The 27,091-nt window shown below is 40.0% G+C and overlaps 1 protein-coding gene across 1 annotated transcript in view; it reads left to right on the forward strand.

The window, feature by feature from the left end:
• LOC124593987 (glutamyl aminopeptidase-like) overlaps window positions 1-18,047 on the forward strand; it is a 476,419-nt gene extending 458,372 nt beyond the window's left edge. The window contains exons 15-18 of the mRNA XM_047132339.1: window positions 9,578-9,710; window positions 11,603-11,716; window positions 13,763-13,871; window positions 17,519-18,047. Coding sequence (XP_046988295.1) covers window positions 9,578-9,710; window positions 11,603-11,716; window positions 13,763-13,871; window positions 17,519-17,671 — 509 coding nt within the window. The 3' untranslated portion in view covers window positions 17,672-18,047. The remainder of the gene's footprint in view (window positions 1-9,577; window positions 9,711-11,602; window positions 11,717-13,762; window positions 13,872-17,518) is intronic.
• Window positions 18,048-27,091: the final 9,044 nt, after the last annotated feature.

Raw genomic sequence — 27,091 nt, forward strand, 5'->3', positions numbered from 1 at the left:
ACCTGCCATTCTCAAAAAGTATTTACACCAGTTGGCCTAAGGTATTCTGCACTGTGTTAGTTATTTGGATGATATCATTGTTACTGGGTTACATGTGGGACATCACAGGAATCTTTAGGCCCTTTCTAAATGCCTCCAAGGAAATGGCTTACACTATCGGTTGGAAAAGTGGAGTTTCTTTGTCCTCTGGATCAAATATTTGGGGCATATTCTTAGCGACAAGAGTACCACGCCCACGCATGACCATGTCGATGTGATCATAAGCCTGCCAGGCCCCCCAATTGCAGTTGTTGCTGGAAAAAAAATCATGTACTCTGCCAAGTTTATTCATCAAGTGGCGCAAATCACCTGCCCCCTTCCTAAATCATCTGTGCAAGAAGGGTGTAAAATTAGTGTGGCCAGCTGCCAGTCAAGAGTGCTTTAAGGATGGTCTTAAAAGTGATGCCATTTCATGCCATATGTGCCAAGGCTAGTGACAGATGTGTCTCAGTACAGCAGTGCAGTGGTTTTGTCTCACAAGGTCTCAGATGGTTTTGAATGCTCAAGCACCTTTGCCTCCAAAACGCTCAACTATTCACAAACTTAGGAGGTGACTTTGGCAACTATTTACAGGGTCAAGGTATTTCGTGTGTATTTGTATGGCTAAGTGTTCCACCTACTGACATCGTTCAGGCATTGGCCAGCTCCTGGAAAACATGGCACAGTATCACATTGCTGGGCATTGTTTTTAAGTGGGTACCACTATGAAATCCACTTTTGCCCAACATGTCGACACAGATGTCTTGTCCTGCCTTCCTCTTGGCCCTGACATGGAATTCAGCCGCAAGGAGACAGTTTGTTTTGCTCTGGATCAACATCTCTAACACACCATGGATAAATTCCTGCTAATCATGCATGAGGTAGTGCAAGCATCTTCCTGTGACCCAATTCTGAAGATAGTTTTGTCTGCAGTTTAGAAAGGATGACCACAACATGTTTCCCACCAGACCATCTGGCTTTTTGCAATGATTTTTCACTGTATTATAGGCTCAATGCCATGAAGTGTGTCTTAACATTGGCCACAGATAGCTGAATGCTGGGTTGTCATTTTGTTCGTACTCTGTCCCCCATCCTCCAGCTCCTTCATGTTTGCACTGGGAGATGTCGCACGTGGAGGCATTTGCCCAGCATCAGTGCTGACATTGAATGCACATACCACTCTAGTCATGCCTGCTCTCACAATCAGGCGGCCTCTGTGCTACATTTCTTGCAACGTCCCTGCTCTGACCACCCATGGGAGAAGATCTAAGTTGATTTTGCCATACCATTTCAAGAAGCTTTGTGCTTGCTAGTAGTGGAAACTTCCCATATGTCCTTTAGATACAGTCCACTTCTAATCCTACTACCATTCCTGCCCTCAAGAGCATTTTTGCCATTGAGGCTTGGTGTTGGTCAACTAACCCCAGTTTTCACTGGCACAGTTCCAAGTCTTCTGTTGCCACAATGGCACTGAACACCTGACTGCTGCCCCCTTTCATGCTGCCTCCAACACGAAGGCTGGGCAGGTGGTCTGGGCACACGGAAGATATTGCTGATGTCATCTACCAATTATACCTTTTACGGCTTCTTCACAACATCAGACCCTGCCCACCTGCCATCAACGGATCAGTTCGGCCAAAATCGAGCACAGACACCAGGATCTGACCCTGTTAGACCTCCTGCATCCCAATGTGCCCAGCTGGTGTGCAGGCCTGTCTACACGGGGACCTGTCTACACGCAGGGCACTTGCATCTAGGTGCACACATTTTGCTAGTGTCTGAGAAGGACCAAAGTGCTCATTTTACGCCACAGAGGCTGTCAGTTGTTTGATGATGCAGCCAGGCATGTCTACCTGACCTGTCACAGCTCCACTCACAATCACAGTTGCAATCAATATCCCCAACCCTGCCTCTGCCTCTGTCACTGATAGAGAAGACAGAGACCAGGGTCACCACCACTGTCCCTCTCATCCTCGCCACGTGGCTCCACTTGTCATAAGGTTGGTGAGGGGATCATAATTTTTGGAGTCTATGGAGATGGAAACACTTTCACCACCCAGCCTTTCCTCACAGCAGTTGTACTGACACAACCTGCTGCCTTCGGCACACTGCTACCTCTGCTGCTCTTGCAGACCTCGGGCGGGCCCCGTGTGGGGGCCAGCCCCCAAGCCTATGATTCTGGATCTGCTGGTGGAGAGTTCTGCCACTCCATCCCCTCCCCCCTCTCCCCTGTTGAAACATGCACAGGTCATGCCATTTTCCATTCTATATACTGATTTCAGGGGGAAGGAGTTTAATGTCATTGCCAGGGGCTGATATTGATGGTGACTCTGAGGCATTACATCTACTGAATGACAAGCTGCCAGAGTGTGAGAATCATGTCACATGAGCCCAACCACTCACAGCAATGGAGCAGGAGTGGACATAAAGAGTTTTGTACCTAATGACAACACTGAGCACAAGAGTGAGACCGCATCATCTTCTCAGATGAGTCCCAGTTCTGCATTCAGCATCACGATGGAACCCATGTGAAGAGGCTCCGAAGAAGTTGAATGTTGCCTGATTGTAATCTTCATCATCATATGGGCCCCAGCACTTGGTGTGATGGTATGGGGTTCCACAGGGTACACAACACAATCACCTCTGTTTAATGTAGCTTGTAAGTTTGGCAGCAGCTGTTACAATTTCTGATATGTAAGGCAAGTGGCTGTGCCCTCTCTTCAAAATCTCCATGACATTATCTTGCAACAAGACATGTTGTGACCTACTTCAATACGAGGCATGTTTGACTGTTGCCCAGGCAGCACATTCTCCAGAACTGTTGCCCATTGAAAATATCTGGTCATGGGTTGCCAAAATTCTGACATACCACCCCTTCCCAGCCACTATGATGAGCTCTGGCACAGAGTTCAACTGCCATGTGATGACCTGCTCGTATCTGTCATCCAAACTTAGTTTGACTTGATGCTTGACTGCATTTGAGCACCATGTACTAAATTTCACCTTCTGTTCACTCATAAATCTCCTACAAATTTAATCATCTGTTCTTGTTACTATGTTCCATACACATAATAATTCAAGTTTTATTATTTGCTGTTCTTTGTGGGGATGCAATTTTTATGATCAGTAGTATATTTATTCACTCCCTACCTCCTTATTTACTTTTTTTACCTTCTGCAGCTTGTTTCATCCAGATCTATTTGCTTGGAGATTTGAGATCTCATCTTTCATGTATTGATTATCAGCAGCTCATTGTTTTTTATTATTATTAGAGTTGGCTGTTTGTCCATAGTTATTTCCTAATAACATCCTACACGTTGTACCTTTTGTACTAGCTGGGTTTGTAGAGAATTTTCTTAGTCTTTCGCATCTGCCTGTACATCCTTTCCTTCTGCTACAACATTTTTATTCCGATGAAGCACATTATGAAAGAAATCAGGAAAAAGATAGGAAGCTGACATCCATAACACCATCATAGACCGAGCTTAAGCTCAGATAGGATGAAGGCGGTAAGGCAAGCTATGAAACATTCAAATGTGAATGACATTATCCTTCCCAATGTCACTTAACAATTCTACCACCTCCCTCAGTCTTGGACAAAGATTTAATGTGTTCTTAAATTTGTTTATCCATCTACAATGCTCTAGTTGTGCAATCTATCAATTGCTTCATCTGTCAATCTTCCTCTTCCTCCTAGGGTCTTTCCATCACTAAGCTTTTGGGATCTTAATGTTTGCTTTAGTTTGCGCAAGCGAGCCCCCATGCGCTTCTGTACATGGTCCAATGCACTCCTGTTTTTTAATGTGAATTTCATTGCCATAAAGGTTTGAGTTCCTCTACAGCTTTATATCCCTTAGAATCACTATCTCCTATATAGTTAGTGTATTGTACAATATACCACTCCTGTGATCTGGAAAAAATTGCTTTCACTCCCTCTACTTCCATCGCTCCACTCGTGCCATGAAAATTTGCTTCACAACTTTCACTATATTTGTCCTTGGTATCGCCCTTACATCTACAATGTTTTGAGAGAATAGCAACATCAGTTACTTTGCAACTGTCTCCACTGGTAGCTGTCACAACTCCTATTAGGGATTTATGACCTCTGCATTACCATGATCCATCTAAAGCAACAGTTAAATCTCTACAATTCCCATTATCTGTCACAGCTTCTTCAACTGTTTTCTTCATCTACGTCTACATCTACGTAATTACTCTGCTTTTCACAATAAAGTACCTGGCAGAGGGATCAATGAACCATCTTCAAGCTGTTTCTCTACCATTCCACTCTCGAACGGCATGCGGGAAAAACAAGCACTTAAATTTTTCTTTGCAAGCCCTGATTTCTCTTATTTTATCGTGATGGTCATTTCTCCCTATGTAGGTGGGTGCCAACAGAATTTTTTCGCAATTGTAGTAGAAAACTGGTGATTGAAATTTCATGAGAAGATCCAATCGCAACGAAAAATGCCCTTGTTTTAATGATTGCCACTCCAATTCATGCATCATGTCTGTGACACTATCTCCCCTATTTCGTGATAATACAAAACGAGCTGCCCTTCTTTGTACTTTTTCGATGTCATCCGTCAGTCCCACCTGATGCGGATCCCACACCGCACAGCAATACTCCAGAATAGGGCGGACAAGTGTAGTGTAAGCAGTCTCTTTGCTAGACCTATTGCACCTTCTAAGTGTTCTGCCAATGAATTGCAGTCTTTGGTTTGTTTTACCCACAGTATTATCTATGTGATCATTCCAATTTAGGTTATTTGTAATTGTAATCCCTAAGTATTTAGTTGAATTTACAGCCCTCAGATTTGTGTGACTTATCGCGTAATCGAAGTTTAGCTGATTTCTTTTAGTACTCATGTGAATAACTTCAAACTTTTCTTTATTTGGGGTCAATTGCCACTTTTCACACCATACAGATATTTTATCTAAATCATTTTTCAAGTCATTTTGATCATGTGATGACTTTACAAGACGGTAAATGGCAGCATCATCTGCAAACAATCTAAGACGGCTACTCAGATTGTCTCCTATGTCGTTAGTATAGATCAGGAACAATAGAGGGCCTATAACACTTCCTTGGGGATGCCGGATATTACTTCTGTTTTACTTGATGACTTTCTGTCTGTTACTACGAACTGTGACCTTTCTGAGAGGAAATCACGAATCCAGTCGCACAACTGAGGCGATACTCCGTAGGGACGCAGTTTGGTTAGAAGACACTTGTGAGGAACGGTGTCAAAAGCCTTCTGGAAATCTAAAAATATGGAATCAATTTGACATTTCCCTGTCGACAGCACTTATTATTTCATGAGTATAAAGAGCTAGTTGTGTTTCACAAGAATGATATTTTCTGAATCCGTGCTGACTATATGTCAATAAATCGTTTTCTTCGAGGTACTTCATAATGTTTGAATACAGTATATGTTCTAAAACCCTACTGAACATCGACATTAGTGATATAGGCCTGTAATTCAGCGGATTACTCCTACTTCCCTTTTTGGGTATTGGTGTGATTTGAGCAATTTTCCAGTCTTTAGGTACAGATCTTTCTGTGAGCGAGTGGTTGTATATAATTGCTAAATATGGAGCTATTTTATCAGCATACTCTGAGAGGCACCTGACTGGTATACAATCTGGACCAGAGGTCTTGCCTTTATTAAGTGATTTAAGCTGCTTCGTTACTCCGAGGATATCTACTTCTACGTTTCTCATCTTGGCAGTTGTTCTGGATTAGAATTCAGGAATATTTACCTCATCATCTTTGGTGAAGGAGTTTCGGAAAACCGTGTTTAATAACTGTGCTTTAGTGGCACTGTCATCAGTGACTTCACTGTTATCACACAGTGAAGGTATTGATTGCGTCTTGCCACTGGTGTGCTTTATGTATGACCAGAATCTCTTTGGGTTTTCTGCCAGATTTCGAGACAGAATTTCATTGTGGAAATTATTAAAGGCATCTCGCATTGAAGTACGAATTTCTGTAAAACTTTTCCAATCTTGGGGATTTTGCATTCTTTTAAATTTGGCATGCTTTTTTCGTTGCTTCTGCAACAACGATCTGACACGTTTTGTGTACCATGGGGGATCAGTACCATCACTTATTAATTGATGTGGTATATATCTCTCTATTGCTGTTGATACTATCTCTTTGAAATCATTCCACATCTTTTCTACGCTTACATGATTGGATCGGAAGGAGTGAAGACTGTCTCTTAAAAAGGTGTTAAGAGCATTTTTATCAGCTTTTTTAAATAGATATACTTTGCGTTTCTTTTTGAGGGTTGTAGGTGTTACGGTATTCAGCCTAGCAGCAACTGCCTTGTGGTCACTAATCCTTGTATTCGTTACAACACTCTCTATTTGTACAGGATTATTTGTTGCTAAAAGGTCAAGTACGCTTTCGCAACAATTTATGCTTTGAGTGGGTTCATGAACTAATTGTTCAAAATAATTTTCTGAGAAAGCATTCAGTACAATTTCAGATGATGTTTTATGCCTGCCGCCGGCTTTAAACGTATAAATTTTCCAGCATATTGAGGGTAGATTGAAGTCACCACCGACTATAATTGTATGAATGGGGTACTTATTTGAAATGAGACTCAAGTTTTCTTTGAACTGTTCAGCAATTATGTCTTCTGAATCGGGGGGTCGGTAAAACGATCCAATTAATAGTTTAGTCCGATTGTCAGGTATAACCTCTACCCATAATATTTCACATGAACTAGCTACTTCAATTTCGCTACAAGGCAAACTACCTCTGCCAGCAATAAATACTCCACCACCAACTGTATTTAATCTATCCTTTCTGAACACTGTTAGATTGTTTGAAAAAATTTCGGCTGAACTTATTTCCAACTTTAGCCAGCTCTCTGTACCTACAACTATTTGAGCTTCAGTGCTTTCTATTAGGGCTTGGAGCTCTGGTTGTTTCCCAACACAGCTACGACAATTTATGGCTACAATACCAATCCTTTCTACAACTACCTTACTGTGTTTTACCTGCCCACTTTTAGACGGATGCACCTTTTATGGTTCCCTGATACCCTCTAGCCTAAAAACCCCACCCAGTCCCTTCCACACAGCCCCCGCTACCCGTTTAGCTGCCTCCTGTGTGTAGTGGACTCCTGACCTACTAAGCAGAACCTGGAAACCCACCACCTGATGGTGCAAGTCAAGGAATCTGCAGCCTACACGGTCACAGAACCGCCTGAGCCTCTGATTCAGACCCTCCAGTCAGCTCTGCACCAAAGGACCACAGTCGGTTCTATCGAAGATGCTGCAGACGGTGAGCTCCACCTTAATCTCGGAAGCAAGACTGGCAGTCTTTACCATTTCCGCTTGCCTCCCGAAGCCAAACAGAATCTGCTCCGATCCAAAGAGACACACTTCATTGGTACCGACATGAGCCACCGCCTGCAGTTGGCTGCACCCTGTGCTCTTCATGGCATCCGGAAGCACCCTTTCCACATCCAAAATGACTCCCCCCAGAATGCACACGGAGTGCACACTGGCTTCCTTCCCCTCCTTGGCAGCCATGTTCCTAATGGGCCCCATTATGTGCCTAATGTTGGAGCTCCCAACTACCAGTAAACCCATCCTCTGTGATGCCCAGGCCTTGTGGGCCGAGAAGCTTCCTCTGGAACAGGGTGGATGACTGCATCCGGCTCAGAGACATCGTCAGCCACAGGTAACGCCCGAAACCTGTTCGTCAAACGAACCGGGGAGGCCCTACGATCAGCCCCTTGGAAAGTTTTTCACTGCCTGCCAGACTTTGGAATGATCTCCCATTCGACCACGGGTGAGTGGTCAACCTCAGTGCAGGCAGTACCTGGGGTGGTCACAGCAGTGGACCGATCGGAGGACATGTGGGACGTGCTCGACGTCCCTTGCATTTCCGCGTCCGATCCCTCACAGTGACACCCCCTGGCAGCAGCCTCAAGCCGTGTGACAGAAGCCAATACAGCCTGAAACTGAGCGAAGGGTTGCCAGCTCAGCTCGCATCTGTACACAACAATTACAGTTCCTATCCATTACTGCAGTCGCTCCTGTTTTAAGCTCGTAAAAATATGCAACAAACGAACGGTGTACTCACCTTATTAGTAGCAGGAACTCACGGTGCTGCTCTCACTGACGGTCTAACTGACACTGAGCTGTTCTAACCAAACAAACAAAAGCCTGCACCATATGAGAGTCGATACAACGGTCGATAGCAACGGCGGTAGTGTACACTACACTGTTATTGACATAAAAGGTTGTGCCTAGTAAGCACTCGAATACATAAGAAATTACAAAATTAAACTAGTAACTACACAGATAACTGAAAATAAGTCACTCCTGTTTGAAGCTCATAAAAATATGCAACAAACAAACGGAGTACTCGCTTTATTAGTAGCAGGAACTAACGGTGCTGCTCTCGCTGATGGTCTACTGACACTTCATTGTTGCTTGAGCAATATCTTCAGCAGAAGATCCCACCAATTCATTATAAAATCCAAACTTGGTTGGTGGTTTTGGCAAGTTCATAATTCCACATAACAGTGCCCCTGTTGCACTGCACTTGCCAATGCAACGCAAGCCATACACTAGCCTAACATTTATATCATATACCTTCTTTCCACTATTACCACTACGAGGAATACTGTTAAAATTAGAAAACGAAACTTCTGCAGCATATTTGTTACACTTTAATAACATTTTACATGCCAAACCAATGTGTGAAGCTATTTTCAATTCCAGTCCTCTTTCTTTGCAAACTTGGCGTAATATGTTATGTTTCAAAATATTAGAGAGCAAGGAAATGTTAATCATTTCATTCACATCATTACTGTCACTTTTATAGTTTTCAAATTTTTCTTTGCTGTTACAAGGTTTCTTGCTGGAAGAAGTTCTATCACATTCATTTGGAGTAGTCAGTGAAGCAGTCTGAGCAGCATCTCCCTTCAAAACAACAAAAGATTTCTTCTTCCACTCATTGTGCCTTTTCTTAAACACTCAATTGCTGAAACGGGGCATATCGATATTCACAAACCAAATACGTAAAACAGGTATGAGCAAAATTCATCAAATACGCAAAATTGAACAGCTAAACAACACAAAGCAAACTCTGCAAGTCAACACACACGGTATAGCGTTTATGTTTACCGATATCAACAGTCACTTGTCACAGAGGTAAAGCCATACAACATTGGAAAACAAAACACTGTCTAATTCCGCAAATATATCCTGCTTGCAGCCAGCGAGCGGTGCCGTCAGAGGTGACACACTAAGTTGCTACAACCAATTATGTGGCGCGTCAACTTTGCAGCGATAAAAAATGTACTTAGAATTCACTTAGAAGGGTGTAACTTGATTTGTTTTATTCAGAAAACTCCAAATAATTTTATGAAATAATGTGAATGAAATAATTAACATTAATTTTGTCATTTTCATCGTTCCAGCTCCCCTTAAGAAACAATCACTGAATTTAATGTCATACTTAAGCTTTTACATGTGAAGCTGCCATGAAAATGAAGATTATTTCTCACAGTTGCTAAATTCTTGTCTACAGGAATGTCAGCAAATGGGTCATTTGAAAGCTGGGAACAGATGTGGCAATTATATGTTGCTGAGACAGATGCACAGGAAAGAACAAAACTACTGTATGGGCTTGCAGGGATCCAAAATGAGGAGGCAATTCGCAGGTAATAAATGAAATATGGCAGACAATCCCCAAATGCTAAGCTGTTTGTATGGCACTACTTAACTCATCCGTACTAATTTCAGAAATATACAGTGATTTTATCAAATTATTAAATCATTATTAAATTATGTCACAAAATTTATGTACATTATAGTTGATGCACAATTTATAATTTTAATACGCTTATTACATTTTGTAGCAACACTTCAATTATGTCGTAAAATATATTTACACAGAGACAATATTAAGAGAGATTTATTATGCAAAAATATAATGTTAAATATATATTTCCAGACAGAAAGATGAAAGCATCTAGAAGACATGATCAGATGTCTTTGTAACTTCATACATGTAAACACCATTGGCAAGTATGTAAATGAACAGAGCTGCAGTTCTCTCTGATAGGTAAAACAGCCACTGAAGCGCATTAATATTGTTCATGTTTAGTGTTGTTACCATGCCTGGTAGGGTATTAAGAGTCATGAATAGCACTAGGTGTTAAGTGATCACTGTGAAGGACATAGAGATACCACATACTTGTCTGAGACAGTACTATCAGAATCTGATAGAATTTTAAACAGGTGTCGATGTGGGTCTCCATTTGGCCAGCTGGTTGAATCATGCAGCATCCACATTTGTGGAACATTCAGATGTGACAGAGACCTGATGTTGAACTGCACCAGTATTTGAGAGTAGGTTCACTCATCGTCAACATTCTGGTTGAAAATGTCTGACTACCACAAGGGAGGATCACCGTACTGTGCACTAAGAACATCACAACCCTTTCACATCCGTGCCTGCCATCCAAGAAGTAGTAATGGCCTCCGTGCAATATTCTGTGTCATCCTGAATAGTTTGTCAGAGACTAACAGCAGCTGGACTAGGGAATTACTGTCCCATGTGTAGGCTGCCTGTTACATCATAGTGGCACCATGATCGGGGTGCATGGACTGCTGATGAATGTCATTGCAGTGTTTCATTAATTAATTGTGGTTCGGAAAGTATGACAGTGACCTGGTTTGGAGAGAGACATTGGCATTACTCTTGGTTTCACATTGTGGGGAGACATTGGGTATGACTTATGGTCATGGCTGGTAGTGATTGAGGAAACTCATGGTACAGTAGTATATCACAGACTTCCTGACAAGCTCGTGTGTTACCTCTCATGTGGCAGTACCATGGAGTCATTTTTTAAAAGGATGATGCTCATACAAACATGACACATGTCTCTACAAACTATCTTTAGGGTGTTGAGGTACTTATTTGGCTGGCAAGTTCCCCAGAACTGTCCCTAATCGAACATTTGTGAAACTAGCTCAGCTGTCAAGTCTATCCCAGTGCCATTATCCAGGGTATCAAGGACTGTTTACAACAGTTGTGGGCCAGACTGTGTTAAAAGATGTTATAGCAGTTTCATGACACCTTTCTCAAACATATCATTAGTGCATGCCGCCAGGGCAGGGGGGGGGCTCATTATACCAAGTATTATAAATTGAACCCAATTTTATAATCGCTGAAATGACAGCACATCACATCTCAAATTGTGAAGTGTCATTTTGTTTTCTCCTCCCCTTCTCGAAGCTTCGCATTTGCTATCAGGCAGTGTATCTGATAATGGAAAATCATAAGTGGGACAGAAACTGTAGACTGGATGGCACTAGCCACTGGTTATGTAACAGACATGTTGAGCTGTCTGTAGAAATATAAACAAGAACATGAACACAGTAACTAGGATTACAGCTTCCCTTCATCTTTACATAATATTGGTACATGTACAACTACAGTGGCAATTCCAGTTATTTAATAAATTACAGATAATTTTTCTCTTGAGTATTATTGGTATTAACACAAGTAAAATATATTTTTATGTCTTATTGTATTATTCTTATTCAGGTACCTCAACTACACAAAGGATGAGAGCTTGATAAGATCACAGGACTTCTTTACAGTCATTGGCTACATCTCGGGCAATCCTGTAGGCAGCCAAATTATTTGGGATTTCTATAGGTAATTTTTTAAAATAAATTTGTCCTGTCAAACACTAAAATTAGTATTAATTTTAAGGAAAAACTAACAGATATGCAAAATACTACAGTTTTCACTGATTCATGTGTCAATAAAAATGCACAGATTATGCTTAAACTTTTCTGTCCAGTACTTAGTTCTACTGACATCTTGAGGTACTGGGTTCCTGCAGGGTATCAGAGTAACACTGATATCCTGCAGAACACCCGCCACATCAAGACGTCAACAAATTTATGGGTAAGCCTGAAAAGAAGTACATTTATTTCTACTGATTTTTGTGATAAGACTCTTAATTTGAATTTCTTAAAGAAACTGACTGGAAGGACACATGTGAAAATAATAACAATGAATGAAGAGTACTACCATTATTTTCATTGTTATGTTGTGTGGCCTGTGCACTGTGGCAATGAAATTTACTGATTTGAATGGGGCACCACTGAGGAAGGTGTGGTAGGGGTAAGGATGGGGATGATTTCATTTGAAGTTGGGGGCCATGAAGGAAGTTTCTTTTGCACATGCCCCAGTAGTGACAATGCATTGGCCAAATGAACAATGTGTAGTTATGGTAGAGACCTACTTTTCTAACAATCAGTCGCTTGTTGCTGTGCAGTATAAATTTTATACACACTTCAATACAGCCACCCTAAGTCCTGTTCCCAGCCAGCAGTTAGTTGTTTTGTGGGTCAACTCCTTCAGGGCAACTGAAAATGTACAAACAAGAAGAATGGGGGGATGAGTTCGCAAAGCAGTAAGTTAGTCATTTTCACAATCTCTTTGACACTCAGCACTCAAGAATAGATTTTACCTTTAACTTTCTGATTCTTCTGTGAGATAGATTTTTCATAACCACCTCCAATTTTAATTTCTAATTTGGTTGTGGTGCAAGTACTCTGTGATGTAATTTTTCTGCTAGTCAGAATGTGAGTGAAGAGTTGTTTGTAAAGTAACCTCATAATGTGCTGATGTTCTTCAGTTATGAGGCACACTTTCAGCTAGCTTGATGTGTGAATAAATAAAACGTGCTACTACAGTGTCAACAGTCCCAGAAAATGTAATGAAAGGCCCATTCATTCAGAACATGTAATTGTTTGGTGTACATTGCCAAGAATAGGGATCATTGGTCCTTGTGGTTTGAAGAAAACGAGTGTCACTCTATATGAATTCTCAGTGATTTGTCTACATTAGTGAGCCTCGCACAAATTGATGTTTAGTATGTGTGGTTTCAGCAATATGGGGCCACAGCACGCACGGCTCGAACTACAATTCATGCAGTGTGGAAAAAGTTCTGTGAGCACCTGATCTTCTTGAAGGGCAATCAGTCTTCTGTGGCTGGCATGTAGAAGTTTAGCCTCTCTTTTGATTTTTTTATAGGGACATCTACAATACATTGTTTGCATGTCAAGGGACCCTTGCGTAGTTGAAGGAGAATTCTCACAAAGAAACAGCCTGCATACCAATTGCTATCCCCAAAAACAGAATTTAAAAATTCAAGTAAATCAGTGAATTGATAATTTAGGTATAATTTCCTAGGTATCATTTATCAGTATCTGCAATTTTAAGAGTCCAGTTATGTTGAAACACAAAAAAGGAATTAAAATGATAAGCATTGTTTTCTTTATTGAGCTCTCAAATTTGCAAGTTTCATTGCTTTCATGTATCTTTTAAACTAGCATTTAGGCTCGTTTGTATGATTTTAAATATATTCATCTTCATCATATTCATTTTCTGCTTTTGAAAAGCAGATGTGTTGTGTGGTTTCAGTAGATAAAGAGTTAGTAGCAATTTTCCCATCATCTAGTCAACATGCTTGTAACATCTACTAATTTTAAACACAACCTATCTCTCATTCTTGTATTCTGCAGCTTTTACTTTTGGCTTCCATTTCTTGAGTTCATCATATGAAAATGCAATGAGTGATGCATGGTAGGACAAAGAAATATAATTTCATTTGTAGATCCTTTCATCTTAAAGTAGTTTACAACTAAGTGACATTTTGCACATAAAATCATGAGGCTTTTCTTGTTTCAGAAATGAATGGGAATACTTAGTGGAGAGATTCACACTGAACAACAGATACTTAGGCCAGTTAATTCGGACTATAACAAAGTACTTTAGTTCACAAGAAAAACTCGATGAGGTGAGTAAGCACAACTCTGATATGTGTTTTAATGTCTAAGTGGTAAATATTAGAAAGGGAGATAAAATCAGCAGCTGTCCCTTTAAAGCATAAAGAAATACTTTTCATTCTGTTGACTGTCAGTGTGCTATATACTAGATTGCTACAAGACCCCTGGCAAGCCCTGCGCACCTGTAAGACTGGTGCTGTATCAGTTAATAGCTAGAGGAAATAAAATGTTAAGTCTACTGATCTCACCACTGCCCTTAACGTACCCTTCATGACATACTAGGCACTGGTGGAAGATCATAGCAAGCAGCAGTCACATCTCCAGTTACTTAAAACTAGTGAATGCCATAGCACAAAGAGGGTGAAATATTCTAGAAGCTCATGTACTATTTGAGCATTCATTTATTTAATATTGCCAACCAGGTCTTTCTTAAAATCAAAGTGTTCAAGGATCCTTTGGTCCTTTAAGTATGGCACTTGAGTGCAGACCATCACATTGAGCTGTGGGCTTCCAAGTTATTGGAACAAAGGTTACCTATGGGGAACCTCATACCACTGCAGACAGAAAAGAGAGAGTCCCTTTGCCTTTGTCAGAGCATTCTCTCATTGAGTTGCTGCTGCATGGATTTAGTTGATTCTACCAGAAAACAAAAACCTAGAAAATGCCAGTCTTGATCAGAAATACATCTCTCAGACATGAAATTTATGGCCCTTTGGTGCAAGCCATTCAGCTATCAAGCTATTATGGATGACATTATTGGAATGGAAAATAAGTGCAAAAGAAGTTTCTCACCCATAACTGTGACTACCTTCATGTATTTGCTCCTTTTGCACCAACTGAGATGGAGGGCCTCGGACACTGATTAGCAGAAACTTGACACAGGCTTCTCCTTTCACAAATCCTCAGCTTAATTCTCCTCTGTGCGTCTGGATGAGGGCTTACATAGCCTCTCTGGTCCATTTTCACATTTACATCCTGTTCTGCTCTGTATTTTTTTAAATGATTAATATGTGTCTAAAATTTGCTCCTACTGGAGGTTGTCCTTTGAAATCTATGTAATATTTTATTTTCCACAATGATGACACCACAGTGAAGAGAAATAGATAGTGCTGTTTTTGGACAAAGAAGGCCTCATCCTCCTTTGGGATGTCCATGCAGAGAAACTAGACAGTATTTTTCTCTCTACCTTGTAGCCCATCATTTGGGGGTTTCAGAAGGAGACTCCAGGATACTAAATTCAGCACAATGGTCCTTTGTTTTCATAACCTGCTCTGTCATATTTGACAATGAAAACTGGTAATTAAATAAATGCTGAAATTCTGCACTTTGCCCACTAGAATGATCCTCTTCACAATTATACCACTTTAAATTTATAGTAAGCCTCATATTTTAATTACCATACTTGAGAACTAAGCAGATTAAAAGTTTGTAATCAAAAGATTATAATTTCAATCAGAGTAGTAAGTCAGATCAGTTTTGGCTCATGTCTGACACAAGTGCATCTTGTCTTATTCTTTTTACATTATTTTTGCATTATTTATGATCAGTTTCAATACCGAATATATATTTATTAGTTGGCGTTTTGACATAAAATCTGTACCTTGAAGACCGTGCAGGTCATTTTCTCAATTCTTTTTGTCTGTGATCTATTGAGAAAAATATTTTTATTTTGTTGATCATTAACTTCATAAGCCAAAACTAACTATTAATAATATTTAAATAAAAGAAAAAGGAAGAAAAACAGAAAATTAGGAAATACCAAGATTGAAGATGGTGAGAGAGAAAAACGTCATTAAATGTATATTAAGAAAAGCTGATAGGTGTAATGTGATTATCTACAGTTGTTTGCGACATTTTAAACAGTAACATGATCCCCAAATAATTTGGAATTAGAATTTTTCTCTATCTTCATGATGATACTCCTTTTCACAAAGTATGTATTTGCTAAGGTGATCCATCCAAAGCTCTGATCTGAACCCCATTTTGAGAGAAACTAGGCTGTTATGTGCATCCAAATGAATTCACTCAAACCTCAACAACTACTATGGAGTTTATTCCAATGTGCCAGAACTTAGTAAATATCACGGTAACTTAAATTGTTAATTGATTCCTTCATCAATGCTTGGTAGAATAAATTCATAACTATAAACACAAAACACAAAATCATGGATGTTCTACAACATTAAGAAACATCCACACCGTTGTGCTTTTCGTTTTTAATTCAAACAACTTCTAAACACTGGAGATCAATACCAAAAATGTCAACTCGCCTCCTTAGAACTGACATTGTCAGAAAAGTTTTCAGTCTCTGATAGCTAAACTAAATAGAAAACTCATAAAGACTGATGAACTGTATGTCCATCATAAAACTGGAAGTGAGTACTGAATTAGTTGTGAGATCAGCAAATGGACTGTAACAAGAAGCAACACAAGAAAAACAACCGGGTAGAAGGTGAAATAGGAATAGGAATGAAATGAAAGGCAAAAAGAGTTAAATAGAGCCTGATACAGCATTTTTGTATGAGAATTAGCTTTCTTCTTTTTCAAAAGTGAACATAGTAAAAAAAACAAAAAATGTAAAACTTAAAGTAAATAGAATATTGAAAAAATGATAACAATGAACAGTTTCTATTTATTAATTATTTTATGTTATAAATAATCAAGAGATTCAGTGGCAAGAGAAGTAAGATAAGCCTGCCATTAAAACTAGTGTAAATACAGCAGTAATTCAGGTCAAAAATGAAATGCCCATGTATATGACAACAACATGGCTTATAAAGCTATATGTAACACAAAGAATTTAAAAACTCTTATTCGAGTGCTTCCTTGGGATCTAATGGAGAAAAAGAAAATATATGGAAGTTGTTTTTTCATCCATTTGTTCATTCACACACCATGTCACACAGCTTCCATCATAGAGGAAAATCTGGAAATGTAAAATGAATCAAAGTTTACATTAAAAAATGAGAAAAAGGATTTAACACTAAACTGTTCAAAGTATTATCAATACGCTATCACTACACTGCTATATACCACTTTTACTTATACAAGCTCCAGATAACATGATTTGCTACACTGATATTTATCAATAAATAAGTGTTCTCTACAATTGTATTGATAGGGCTCTGTTAACAGTTAACATTGGTGTGTCTCATGTTTCGAACGGGAGTCATCACTCATTGAATCCAGATGGTGAGATTATTTATATAAATTTATTAAAGGAAAGGGTAAACAAATTACAGTATGATTTAAGACAGATACATGAAGTAAATTATCATTTATTCACTTAATAATCTTCTCAGTACATTTCACACAAAGGAATGAGCTGAAACAAATCACTCAGTATATAGTAGAGTTGTTAATCAGTGGACATACACATACATAGAAGTTTGAACTTTGTAGCTCAGCTTTTGAACTTGTAATATCCTTCAAAACACTATGTTTGTGCACAATGTAGTTGGATTCTCCCAGTACTGTGGTCTGACTGAAAATGTGGGTAGGTCTCTCTCTCTCTCTCTCTCTCTCTCTCTCTCTCTCTGTGTGTGTGTGTGTGTGTGTGTGTGTGTGTGTGTGTGTGGTTTTTTTTCCCCTCTTCTAAATATTATTTCAGTGAGTGAAACCATTGGTGTTGTCTTTCATTTTCATGTGGTTGTTGCAGATGAAAGCATTCTTCGAAAAGTATCCAGAGGCTGGTGCTGGAACGGCAGCACGCAGTCAGGCACTTGAGACAGTTGAAGGAAATATACAGTGGCTGCGTAGCTATCATGACACGATCAAAATGTGGCTTTCTGTGAAACCAATTCCATCTTGAAAAATAAATGCTGACAGTCTACAGAGCTTTAAGTTCTGCAGACATTATGTTACCACATACAACAACTTAAGTAGTTGTTTAACTTTTCAAAGGAACACTGTAAAAAAGAAATATGATGTTACCTGCTGCAGATGAAACACAGTGTGTAATGTAAATATATGACGTTTCATTTGTGACTATTGTCAGAGAAGTGTAAAGGCTTCTGTGCAGATTCAAAACATTTTTCAAATATGTTTAATGATCATACAGATCATAAAGAGATTTGAGATGTATCAATGTCTTTGCATCAGTGCTGCCTTCAGTGTTGTTAAATAATTCTGTAAATATTATTGTACATCAATCAATTTTAGTTGTGATTATATTTTTATATAAGGAAGTTGATACTGGCTTTGTTTATTTACGGAAATCGGTTTGCAGTACATGATTTAAGATAGATTTCCAGCTCTGAGTTCACATTTTTCATAAACTGGGAGTCTCTTCTAAAAGTTATCAGGTGCATTTTTCTGGTGTTTCAGTGCATATATATATATATATATATATATATATATATATATATATATATATATATAGTTTCATTTCTGCAACCCGCAGATAGCCTAAACAAATACTGCTCTTCCCTTGTTTTATGTAGCCTCATGTTATTTTATTTATTGATCCATTCCAAACAATAAAGTCATTCAATACATTCTAAGTTTACAACATTAAGCAGTATACATAGATCAGATTTCTAAAATACATACAAGACTAAAACAGTGCCGAGACACCTATATACTTTTCAATAGCCTGTGTATATAATGGTAAAAGTTCTTACAACACACAAGGTAAAATTGGCATATTGGAATATCAACATCAAAATCTTAATATCTATTTCATCCACATACAATTCAGGATAGTATATATATATTCATCAGTGCTATTGCACAATTTATTGAAGATATACATTTTAGAGCTAATTTAAATTTCCGTACAGTTTTACTGTTTTCATGTATTGTGGTAACTAGTTTTAAAGTTTTGTCTTGCTTGTAGAGGCCTAAATTGTCTCAGTTTTCTTTTTGCATAATACACATACTGTTACATTTTCTGTCACATATTATGGTACGTTTTCATTTTGTTCACTGGTTTCTGACTGCAGACAAAAGGCGTTTTTAATGTGGGTTCAATAGAATGCAGAATGGGCCTATATTTGTCTAATGTGATATTCACTTTAGTCTTATGTAAAGAGGGGTAGCAAAACATGAGGAATAACCAGTACTCCAAAAACGACTGAATAGCACTCTTGTATTGTCGCAGCATACACACTAAATCAAGGCTTGCCAAATGCAGCATGCTGTGCATAAGGGCGAAAGTACGGCACAGGTGCACACATCTCAGCCAGCGGGCAAAGCAGAAGAGCGACATCTGGGACTAGGCACACATACCAGACGAGCAGCAATGGTTCTGCTTCCTTGTTTACGTGGTACCAGGAGGACTGAAGCACACTGTTTTGCGTCCCTCTGGTGACTGTAGCCTTACTTGAGATGTACTGAGAAATGGTGAGTATTGCAAAAAAGCAATGAGCAGGAGATCTGTATTCTCAGTCATTTAAACATGACTGGGAACTGCAATTCTTCTTTGCAGCAGTAGGTGAAATCTCACAGTGTTTGCTGTGATGCCTAATAATAGGTGGCCAGCGCAAATTCACAATTGAAAGACACTGCAACTCATTTCGTAAAGACAAATGTTGTGTACTGAACAGTGTAGAATGGCAAGCCAAATTAAGTGTACTTAAGAAGAAAATGGATGAGGCGTATCAACAGTATTTCAGTGTAAGTCATAATAACTGACACCTCTTGAAGCCTTCATTTCTTGTGTTAAATTCATTTCTACTTTACTGTACTACATATTGTTTTCAATTTTCCAGTATATCTGCAATGTGAGCGAGTTTCAGAACTGCATTAAGAATAGCAAGATCTGGGAAACCATTTTCCAGAGGGGAATTTGTAAAAGGCTGTCTCATTGGTGATGCAGAACTTTTTTGTCCCACGAATGTTAGCAGGTTTCAAGAAATCGGCCTTTCCAAACAGTGACACAATGTGTAAGTTTTACAGCCAGCAATGTGCACAGGCAGGCAATAAATAAGGCTCAGAGCTTTGTTACTTCCTGTGTTGCATTGGCTGAAGCAACATATCTTATAGATTCAGCTCACACAGTAATACATATACCAGGTGTCAATAATGCTCTGCATGTAATAGAGGACGTTTTCGATTTAGTGCTTTTGAAAGGGACTATGACAGGTGTAGAGTTACTCCAAACTGTCGAGCAAGCAATTGATGGTGTCGGTATGGATTGGAATTGGTTAATCTCAGTGACCATGGATGGAGCACCAGCAATGTGAGGCCATCAGAGAGGACTCATAGCACTGATGTGCAAAAAGCTCACACACACAGAAGAGACGTTGTATGGAATTCACTACATTCTACATCGAGAGGCACTTTGAGCAAAATCTTTAACATTAGAAAACATCATGTAAATCCTTGTGCATACCGAAAACTATCTGAAGACAAATTGATTTACGCATCACCAGTTTTAGCAGTTATTGGAGGAGTTAAGAGAGGAGGAAGCGGACATACTGTACTATACTGAAGTATGCTGGCTCAGTCAAGGTAAAATGCTAAAAAGATTTTTTTTATTTGTGTTGGGTCATAGTACATTTCTTGCATGAGATGGGAAAGAGTGGACTAAAATTAGAAAACACTTGCTGGATGTCAGACCTTGCATTTCTCATGGGCATTACATCTCACATGAACAGACTGGATGTCAATTTGTAAGGTGAAAATAATTTAATTTCTGACAAGATGGAAAAAGTAAATGCTTTTGAAAAGGAGGCTTGCTCTTTGGAAGAGCCAACTATTGTCAGAAAACACTGCGCATTTCCCTACTCTAGGTTTGGTCCATGAAAGTGCTATATTTCAAGAATACGTGCCAATAAATGTAAAAATTAAGGAGCAACTTCGAGCATGATTTGTAGGTGTTAATGAATGTGTCTCCTAACATGTGATGCTTTGCATAGCCATTTTCAGCATCAGTTGAATATGCTTAGAATCAACTACAGATGAAGCTGATCGACCTGCAGTGCAATACACTGCTGAAGGTCGAGTTCTTTGCAGTACGACGTACAAAAGAATTCTACGAAAATTTTCCACACCAGGGACTTCCACTCCTGCATCATGAAGTTGCAAGAGTTATGTCCATGTTCAGATCTACTTATGTGTGTGAAAGATTTTTCTCTGTAATGAAAATGAATAACTCAGGGCTTTGATCGAGTATTAATAATGAAAATTTTCGCAACTGCTTGCATTTGTCAATGTGTCATGTTTTTGTACCCAATATTAACTTTTATCGTTCCTCATCACCAATGATAATCGTGTTTCAGATTTCTTTCTCTAATTTAAAATTGTTATGTACTAACTGTGTGTCATCCTGCTCCATGTTACATAGGCGAACACTGTTACCTGAAAACTCTGGTATTAAACTGGCTGTTCAGGGTGTTATAACGTCAAGTTAAACACACATATTTCAAAACGACACAACACATGCAAGTCACAGAGCAACTTGACCAAGCAAAACACGTGAACACGGTAACATTGAAATTAGCACTGAGTCCCAAGTCTAGCGGCCGCTGGCTGGCTGGCCGCTTAGGTGGCACGGCTGCTGCATATCTGGCAGACAGCGCCGCATCTAGAGGACGCGCGTAATTGCGCGGCGGCACTTTGAACGATCAGCAAGTCACAACACAAGGTATGTATACATGCTTAAAAATTATGGGCTTACAACCAATCCAGCATATTTATGCACCATTTGTGTGATGTTTGTATATAGTTCCATACCTTCCCATGATGATATTGCCCACTGTGAAGAAAGTACAAGAGTCCCCCCCCAGGTACAGTGTATCTCTGCTAGTGGGTAAAGCGAAGCGGTGACATCTGTGCTTAGAGGCATATACTAAATGAGTGGTGACAGTTCTGTTTCTCTGTTTTTGTGTTTGGTAAGTGTGCATGCTGTGACCAGGGAGATGCACATTTGCAGCAGCTTCGCACATGTGCAGAATTTCTGGCCAGTCCTGCAGTAAATGCTACACACCAGATCATGAGGTATTGCAAGGTCCAGCAAGGAAAATATGGTGACAAGTGTTTGCAGATCTAGAAATATTAAAGGTAACTGTAACTAGCTGTCTTTTATCCCAAAACATAATAAAATACAACAGATAGCGCATGTGTAGTGGGAACTGAAAATTCGTGTCTGATTCAGAACCAGAACAAAGACTTCCTGCTTATTGCAGGCAGTTGCCATAACCATTAGGCTGTGTGAGCATGCCTCTAGGTATGACATAAACTTTCATGGTCATTGATGTTTCCACCCACGATTTCCAAACACTTGTGTTAGAGTTTCCCTGTGGGGTGTGCATGAATAGCAGCATGGGTAACAGGGTCAGTGGGAGACTGTACCTTTACCCTGTTACAAAATATGTATGTGAAATGAATTAATTCACTGAAATTAAGTAACTGGATAGAGAGGGATGAAATCAATGAAGATGCACTGACACAGAATGAAAGCAGTTCAAAGTGGCCAGACATGCCGGATTGGCTATGTTATAAATATATAGTGGCTATCAAAAGTTTTTACCATACCAGGATTCAAACCCAGATTTTCAGTAGTCTCCACATATATATTATGGAAGCCATGGCACAATGCATGGAAGATAGTATACCATACCATTGTTATCATTCATCTTTATTATCCCATTCACAAATGAAAGGCAAAAACAATTGCTTATATGCCTCTGTACCTGCTCTAGTCATTCTTATTGTATTTTTATGAACCCTACATAAGATGTGCAGTGATGGCAGCAGAATAGTCTCAAATCGTTCTTCAAATATAGATGCTTTAGATTTACCCAACAGGGTTTCATAAGATCTATGTCGCCTTTCTTCCAAGAATTCCCATTTAAGTTACCACACTATTTTTATTACATTTTTGTAGGGGCCACACCAATCTTTCCCAGTACTTACAGCATCTCTCTGAATTAGGCTGATGATTGTTGTCATCCCTACTCAATAAAGATTCTAAAAACTGAAACAATACTCTAGAATTAATCACAGTAGTGTCGTGGATGTGATTTCCTCTACAGTTGCAAGGTTCAGAAACCATGCCTATGATTCCACGTAGGTGAAACACTACTGACAATAGAAACTAATCGAATACTAGTTATTCTTCATCTTTTGATATATTTGTAACATACACTATTAAACTGAATATTGCAGTAGATTAATTTGGGACTATTGTAAGAAATCTACAAAGAAAATTCTGTTTTAAAAAAGCTTTTGGTTGTAACAAGAAATAGACTGAAGCATTTCATTGACACTGGATAGCTCATGAGACAATGTTAAAATGCACATATCCCTTGGAGTAAGTAACTGCAGTATCTCCGCACCCTAGTCCTCAATCGGCAAAATTCGAAAGAATCTGGACAAATGGCGTTCTTGTTGCCCCCTGCGATAAACAGAGATTTAAATCAGTGGTGGCCATGTCGCCCTTGTTGCGCACAGTTGTTGCTACATTGGGCACGTCTGGATTTTTGTGTGAAAATGAATGAACCTTCATTGGCACCACACCCTGTTACTACTACATGAACCTATACCATCTTACATTATATTACGAAACATGTAACCATGCATATCTTCAGGGCCGTTTCAAGACCCAAGCGATGCAAGAAGCCGAAGGGAGACAGGCGCCCAAGTGCAACATTTGCATAGTCTACGGTGTGTATCAGAAGTAGTAGCGAAAACCTACTTCGGTGAAACTATACGTGGGGAAAGCGGGGAGGGAGGGGGGTGAAATGATAAGTGGCATGTGTGGAAAAATGCACCCCAACCGACCCTGCATACCTTTGAATACAAGCCTAAGTACTGTCTTGATTGTGAGAGCCAACAACTAAGCTAGTAAAGAAAATGGCAGTTTTGACACATTGTAAGCGCAAAACATTCTTGCGTTTGCAGCGTTAAATGAAGAACATGACTCTTACTCCTACCATTCCCAGCTTGCATATTACAGCACTGCACTAATTAAAGAATATTTATGATTCTCTGATGTCCCACCGAAATTACTTTTGTGCATTTTTAGTATTATATTATTTTAATATTATAAATAGAATATTGTCTCTTACTGTTCCTTGAGAGAGAGAGAGAAGCAGATATGTTGTGTTGCTGCTTCCACTCTCTGCCGCAACCTCCAGGAAATGGCTACAAGTTTAGTAGACCTACAGTGCTTTCTAATAATGAATTCAACCTCCCATAGCAAGGGAATTCGATGCTATTTCAGCTGATCAGTTGTAGTGTAGGATATTGGCATCAGTTTGTGAAGGTGATCGAGCGGCATTCAACTGGAGTGGTTTAAAGAAACTATGGAAAAGTTAAGGTAGGAAGGCCTAACAAGAATTTGAACCTTAATCTTCCCAAGAACAAGTCCAGTGCCTTCAGAAATGTACCATGTTGTTGGGCATTTCCTAAGCAATGCAGTCCCGCTACGAATGGCGTAAATGATAGCTCTTATACTCATTTTTATTAAATATGTTACTATTATAACTCCAGACCTCTGTTTCCGTAATTTCAGCAGATTAATATCGATATCAGTATGTTTTAGATTAATGTTCAGCTGCTCAGATTCATCTTTTGCATTTTTTTAGAACATGAGGTCAACATAATCGAGCCACTTAGTTTCTCATGCATCATTAACTCGAGGCAAATAAAAATTCTACAGCATGTTTTATGCAACCATATACATTATTTACTGTAAAACTATGATCTCCAGGTTTTGTGTGATACAGGGGAAAGCAGAACTGCTTTCCTCGCTCTGCGTACTCTAAAGGTATCCATTCAGCCGTTCCTTTTGAACAGATGATGCAACCACGAGATTAGTATTGCCACCTTTCCGCGTACTACCTGGGCTCTAGTTGTGAAGTTTATGCCAGAACAGCTGGTAAGCGTCTCTCCCTTGAACTTAACAACCATGACTGACGCAACCTGCCGCCCGCAAAACTGGTCACGCTTGTTTCACTATTGGAACATCATTATGGAAACTGTATTTAGTACGTTTTCATTTACAGTGCTTTTATCGTCTATTCAAGTGTGTTTTTTACAATACGCTACTGACGTCTACAGATGGAATGAACGACAGTGAAACAACTAACAACAAGAATTTTTACTTCCTAATTCAGGTTTGGTTTAGTTTTGCGTGATACCTTTTTCCACTTAGCTGTTGTTTTCGAAGTATACGGACTTGGTTCCATATATCTGTCAGTCCTGGAGATATGTTGGAACCGATATTCCGGCATAGTTTCCGAATGAGGTGGTGCATTGTCATATCTGGGAGAGCTGTTCAAATCCCCGTTCGTCCAGCAACTTTTGAGCTATCCGTGATTTCCCTGCAACGTCCGAGGCAAATTCTAAGACGGTTCCTCTGGAAGGACACTGTCGACCTCCTTTCCCATTCTTGAAACAACCCGAGCTCTTGTTCTGTCCCTAATGACCTCGTCGTCGACGGGACATTGAATTCTAATCTTCCTTCTTTCCTTCTAGTATAGTCGTCTTCCTTAAAACAGTTTCTGATTAGGCGAAACAAAGAATAAATCCCGTAGGAGGTATAGTGTGAGTTTTATGTTCCAGGATCTACTTTGCATAGCTGAATACTTTTCCTAGATCCAAATAACTCGTGAAAATATCTTGTTACACTACTAGCCATTAAAATTGCTACACCACGAAGATGACGTACTACAGACGTGAAATTTAACCGACAGGAAGAAGATGCTGTGATGTCCAAATGATTAGCTTCTCAGAGCATTCACACAAGGTTGGCGCCGGTGGCGACACCTACAACGTGCTGACATGAGGAAAGTTTCCAACCGATTTCTCATACACAAACAGCAGTTGACCGGCGTTGCCTGTGAAACGTCGTTGTGATGCCTCATGTAAGGAGGAGAAATGCGTACCATCACGTTTTCGGCTTTGATAAAGGTCGGATTGTAGCCTGTTGCGATTGCGGCTTATCGTATCGCGACATTGCTGCTCGAGTTGGTCGAGATCCAATGAGTGTTACCAGAACATGGAATCGGTGGGTTCAGGAGGGTAATACGGAACGCCGTGCTGGATCCCAACGGCTTCGTATCACTAGCAGTCGAGATGACAGGCATCTTATCTGCATGGCTGTAACGGATCGTGCAGCCGCGTCTCGATCCCTGAGTCAACAGGTGGGGACGTTTACAAGACAACAACCATCTGCACGACCAGTTCGACGACGTTTGCAGCAGCATGCACTATCAGCTCGGAGACCATGGCTGCGGTTACCCTTGACGCTGCATCACAGACAGGAGCGCCTGCGATGGTGTACACAACGACGAACCTGGGTGTACGAATGGCAAAACGTCATTTTTTCGGATGAATCCACGTTCTGTTTACAGCATCATGATGGTCGCATCCGCGTTTGTCGACATCGCGGTTAACGCACATTGGAAGCGTGTATTCGTCATCGCCATACTGGCGTATCACCCGGCGTGATGGTATGGGGTGCCATTGGTTATACGTCTCGGTCACCTTTTGTTAGCAATGACGGCACATTGAACAGTGGACGTTACATTTCATATGTGTTACGACCCGTGGCTCTACCTTTCATTCGATCCCTGCGAAACCCTACATTTCAGCAGGATAATGCACGACCGCATGTTGCAGGTCCTGTATGGGCCTCTCTGGAGACAGAAAATGTTCGGCTGCTGCCCTGGCCAGCACATTCTCCAGATCTCTCACCAATTGAAAGCGTCTGGTCAATGGTGGCCGAGCAACTGGCTGGTCACAATGCGCCAGTCACTACTCTTGATGAACTGAAGCTGCATGGCCAGCTGTACCTGTACACGCCATCCAAGCTGTTTTTGACTCAATACCCAGGCGTATCAAGGCCGTTATTACGGCCAGAGGTGGTTGTTCTGGGTACTGATTTCTCAGGATCTATGCACCTAAATTGCGTTAAAATGTAATCACATGTCAGTTCTAGTATAATATATTTGCCCAATGAATACCCGTTTATCATCTGCATTTCTTCTTGGTGTAGCAATTTTAATGTCCAGTAGTGTATTATTTGTTCTTCCTTCCAAGATTATGGTTTTATGCATGTTTTTAGATTCATTCATCTTTTCCAAGTCTGAATTGATCACGGTTCAGTAGCTCTTCAGCTTTTCATTCTATTCTCCAGTGTTTTATTCCCGTGAACGACATCGAATTATAAGATATCTGCCGGCCGAAGTGGCCGTGCGGTTAAAGGCGCTGCAGTCTGGAACCGCAAGACCGCTACGGTCGCAGGTTCGAATCCTGCCTCGGGCATGGCTGTTTGTGATGT

The sequence above is a fragment of the Schistocerca americana genome, chromosome 2, assembly GCF_021461395.2.
Source record: "Schistocerca americana isolate TAMUIC-IGC-003095 chromosome 2, iqSchAmer2.1, whole genome shotgun sequence".
NCBI classification, from domain to species: Eukaryota; Metazoa; Arthropoda; class Insecta; order Orthoptera; family Acrididae; genus Schistocerca; species Schistocerca americana.